This window comes from Mandrillus leucophaeus, unplaced genomic scaffold, assembly GCF_000951045.1.
Source record: "Mandrillus leucophaeus isolate KB7577 unplaced genomic scaffold, Mleu.le_1.0 Scaffold77, whole genome shotgun sequence".
Lineage (NCBI taxonomy): Eukaryota > Metazoa > Chordata > Mammalia > Primates > Cercopithecidae > Mandrillus > Mandrillus leucophaeus.
In genome coordinates this window covers 6,834,076-6,836,665 of record NW_012108363.1, presented here as the reverse complement: position 1 = coordinate 6,836,665, position 2,590 = coordinate 6,834,076, and the positions used below count along the sequence as shown (strand labels likewise).

The window sequence follows — 2,590 nt, the reverse complement described above, 5'->3', positions numbered from 1 at the left end:
TTTTTTGTCCTGTTAGTTCACACAACACTGATCCAGCAGTTAATAAAGAAGAGATGTTCTGTATAGGCACGAGGAGCTCAACTAGGACCTATAGGCTAATGTCATCCGGAGACAGATTTTGCTTTAAGTATTTCTTAATCTCAGAAGTGCTCTGAGATTGAATGGACTCCCTTGGGTATGGTAAGGAGTTCACCTCACTGAAAGTGTTCAAGTGTAGTGTGCAAGATCACTTAGCAGTGATTCCACAGAGATGATTAGAGCACGGACAGAGAAGGTGTGGTCTCTAAAGTACCTTTCATTCATGAAACTAAAGCAAGACGTGGAATAAGTGAATCCTTTTTATGAAACAAAGAAACCTCCTAAGACTTATTTTGACACTTGATTGTCATGCCGCCATCCTCAATCTAACATGCTACTGCATTGTTAGAGGGTAAAAAGTCCATCTTCATCTTCCCTTCCATGCCGCATGTCATTGAGGACATTTTTACTATCTCCAGTGCAGTCTAGCCTGTAAACAGAAAAGAGGGGCTGATAATGGGAAACACAAGACTAGAAAACAAAACAAAAGACAGATGCTGCTAAGTTACAATGCAGTTCCCCTTAAAGTTCAAAGGGTTCACAGTTCATTCAGTCTAAGCTCCACATTTTATAGATGGGAAAACTGAGGCTGCAGGGGAAAAAGAGTTTCTGCCAACCCATTATAATAAGGAGATAAAAAAAATTCTTAGCAAAATATAAAATCATGATTTCAATACATTTATTTACCAAAAGGTGTCTTTAAGTATGACCTTGAAAGGTCACCTTGCTGGGCATCAATTTTCCTACTTGTTAATACATATTGTGGTATTAATGCAATTAATTAATGAAGGCAAGGCCTTCATTAATAATTTACATCAAGTTTTTACATTTCTTTTCCAAAAGCTAAAGAATATGGGCAGATAGCTAAAATCCCTTACTAGAGAATCTTCAAATGCCATTTTTAAAAAGGCCCCAAAAGAAGCTGCTCCCATGGTCTAATGGGGCAGAGGAACCAACTCCCAAGAATAATATTCTACATGCTTTTTTCACTTTCCATATTACCAACTCTCCTCAATAAACTCCAGTTTAACAATGGCCTCTTAAACTAATTTACCCATAGGTGAACAAAAAATTTCAAACAGAGTAGAGGGCCATAGCACCTTCTTTCTTTTGCATGCTATACTTCTATTAATCCCACCTGCCTTGGTACTGGCATTTTGTTCAGACACAGTGTTAACCAAGACACAGGTTAATGTGAGCTAAATCTGCACAAGTTTTTCACTTCTAATGTCACATTTTTCCAACTCTATGTTTAATCGGAGCACAAGCTCAAGTCATTAAACCACTGAGTAGTAGCTAATCATTTGTAACAGCGTGTACAATCATTATAACACCCATTTATGCAAGATCAATTACCTTGTGTGTTTCTGCAAACAATTGGTTTCCATGAGTTTCCCTGAAAAGACAAGGCCACAGTGTGAGCCGAGGGGCTGCAGTGCATAGAACACACAAAATGCTGGGGGAATTCCAGTACTGCCTCCCAAAGAGCAGACATAGGCCAAAGGTAAGAACCAGTGGCTGGCTGTGGCAGAAAAAGCCATTCCCTTTCGCAGGTCAAACACTTGCTATTTTAGACCACAGTCAGTGCTCATCAATTACACAGTTGTTCCAACATTCTGGGCAATGGTGTTAAGCTATTTCATTTTGAGTCATCTGTCTATCCAGAATTCAAGTACTCACTTGGGTTTTAAAACACTTCTTTATGAGACATACTCAGAATTTTCTGAAACTGTAACCATGCCTTTGTAGGAAGACTAACAGCAGGATTCCAGTAAATTTTAAATTTCTTTTTGCACCTGGGGCAGGTGTTGAAATATACAAGTTTCACTATTATTCAAATCAGCTGAGATGGTTACTAGTCTCATCTCCTGCCATACTGCCCTGACACAACTTTTGTTAATGAGTACAGAACAATTTATCCGCATTGTACAACGGTACCAGGTGCCATGTGCCTATAATTTGTATGAAAACCATAAGCTCTGTTTCATGGCTCGTTTTTGTAGTGTTTTAAAACTTCTGGGGGTGGGGTGGGGGTGGGATGGAGGTGCAAGGTCATGGAGCAGCTTGCGAATTTAATGAAAACTATAGACCTTGTCCCCTGAAAAATGCAGGCATGAACACATAAACACTTTTGCACATGATTTCAAAGGATTCACATTACCCTTGAAGTCCATCTGTGGCCTCTAGGTTAAGAAAGCTTGCTTTTAGGGAACACGTAAGAAAATCAGAATGAGGCCAGGAGTGGTGGCTCATGCCTGTAATCCCAGAGCTTTGGCAGGCCAAAGTGGGTGGATCACCTGAGGTCAGGAGTTTGAGACCAGCCTAGACCACATGGCGAAACCCCCTCTCTACTAAAAATACTAAAATTAGCACCACGTGATGGCACAAACCTGTAGTCTCAGCTACTCGGGAGGCTGAGGCAGGAGAATTACTTGAACCCAGGAGGCGGAGATTGCAGTGAGCTGAGATTGCACCACTGCACTCCAGCCTGGGCAACAGAGTGACTCTCCGT

General features: G+C 40.8%; 1 protein-coding gene across 1 annotated transcript in view; it reads right to left on the bottom strand.

Annotated features, from left to right (window-relative positions):
- Window positions 1-322: 322 nt before the first annotated feature.
- Window positions 323-2,590, bottom strand: part of TIMD4 (T-cell immunoglobulin and mucin domain containing 4) — a 52,795-nt gene continuing 50,527 nt past the window's right edge. The window contains exons 8-9 of the mRNA XM_011966722.1: window positions 1,435-1,474; window positions 323-508 (exon numbers count right to left, since the gene is read on the bottom strand). Of these exons, the coding sequence (XP_011822112.1) occupies window positions 424-508; window positions 1,435-1,474 (125 nt within the window). The 3' untranslated portion in view covers window positions 323-423. The remainder of the gene's footprint in view (window positions 509-1,434; window positions 1,475-2,590) is intronic.